This window comes from Octopus bimaculoides, chromosome 19 (assembly GCF_001194135.2).
Source record: "Octopus bimaculoides isolate UCB-OBI-ISO-001 chromosome 19, ASM119413v2, whole genome shotgun sequence".
In the NCBI taxonomy this organism is placed as follows: domain Eukaryota; kingdom Metazoa; phylum Mollusca; class Cephalopoda; order Octopoda; family Octopodidae; genus Octopus; species Octopus bimaculoides.
In genome coordinates, this window is record NC_068999.1 from 5,656,685 (window position 1) to 5,658,305 (window position 1,621).

The 1,621-nt window shown below is 44.6% G+C and overlaps 2 protein-coding genes across 3 annotated transcripts in view; one reads left to right on the forward strand and one right to left on the reverse strand.

Moving 5' to 3' along the window:
- The window catches only part of LOC106881045 (phospholipid-transporting ATPase IF), a 153,316-nt gene extending 153,018 nt beyond the window's left edge, over positions 1 to 298 (reverse strand). Inside the window, exon 1 of the mRNA XM_052974889.1 lies at positions 113 to 298. Coding sequence (XP_052830849.1) covers positions 113 to 298 — 186 coding nt within the window. The remainder of the gene's footprint in view (positions 1 to 112) is intronic.
- Positions 1 to 1,621, forward strand: part of LOC106869569 (uncharacterized) — a 116,125-nt gene that overhangs the window by 22,654 nt on the left and 91,850 nt on the right. The gene's annotated exons all lie outside the window — the stretch shown is intronic.

Below are 1,621 nucleotides of genomic sequence, written 5' to 3' on the forward strand. Positions count from 1 at the left end.
TCATCATCATTGTCAATGTCATCATCATCATCATCATCATCATCATCATCGTCATCATCACCACCACCACCACCACCATCATCATTATCATCGTCGACACCTCCATCATTACTGACGTCTCCTCGCTCTTGTCATCGCCGTCGTCCTCGTCCTCGTCCTCGTCATCGTCGCCTCCATCCTCAATTCGATCGTCGTCGCCGCTATCGGTGACACCGCCACCATCAATCGTTATCGTTCTCGCCGTCGCTGTCGCCACCATCGCCGCCATCGCCGTCGTCGTTATCAGACGTCTTTCCATGTCGTCGTTATCGTAATGTGCATTGAAATCATTGTGATATGAAAAGACGTCAAAAACGAAAGAACACCATTTTGTTTTTATTTGACATTTTGCTAATGGAGTCTAAAATTCTAACAATTGCAACAACAACAACAACAACAACAACAAACCCATCACTGAGAGGCTTTTTACGGCAACATATGACCTACAAGAAATAGCAGTCAAACGTCCATCGAATAATGCAGTTCTTCAATAATGATGATAAAAAATTTCTCTAAAAGTTATTGGACCTCATACAGAAGTTTTTATTATGACTATTGCAGAAAGATTAAGGCGGGAAACGGGTAGAATCATTTATAAGACCTACTATAAGAATCGCCATGTCGGCCAGAATGAGTTGAGAGGAAGAAGATGTACAGGGTTACTTACCCTTCAGGTGTTGTTGGCGGCCGGGTGGCTTGACCTCCAACTCTAGTTGAGGTTCTTTTAGGAATCTCTTTAAAAGTCTGTTGGGGTTTTTACAATAGGTGTTGCCCCATCGTAAGGGAGAACCTGACTAATGTTGTTATATATCGTTAAGCAGCGTGCACACTAACAATAGCCCTTCTGACACTTTTAGAATGCTGTTGTCATATATTACGCCACTTGTCTCAATCTCTTTATTTCGAGCTATGCACTCCTTGTCTCAATCTCTTTATTTCGAGCTATGCACTCCTTGTCTCAATCTCTTTATTTCAAGCTATGAGAGCTACCAAATCTTTGTTGATTTTCTTCACTAGCATGAAATTTGGACTCTTTGTGGTTGATTGTTCTTTTGTAAGCTTTCTTTTTGGTGCGCGGTGGGATTGTGACAGTGTTAGTTGTGCTGGAGGTGGCAGCGTTGGTGGAGCTGGTCGACTCGGTGCTATTGTCGGTGTGACCGTGCCTCTTGCGAGAACGCTCTTTGTGTCCTCTAGTGTGCTTTCTGGGGTTCTTCCTCATCTTTATTTCGAGATGTGGAGGAACCAGAGTCTGTGGAGTCAGTCCCAGTTATGTACGTGCGTGTGCTTGTGTTTATAATGGGTGTATATGTGTATGAGTGTGTGTCTGAGAGAAGGGGGTGATGAAGAGCTGGGTTGAGGAACGCTCTATTTGTCCTCTGCCGATATTCTTGTTGATCTCGATCATGACAGTGTTGGTGGTGCTGTTGGCGTTGTTGTCATTGCTGCTGTTGCATTTTCCTTCGGCAGCAGATGAAGCCACTGCTAGAAACGCCGAAAGGATGAAACGCAAAGTCGACCTCGACGGAATTTGAACGTAGCGACAGACGAAATACCGCTGAGCATTTCGCTCGGCCTGCTAACG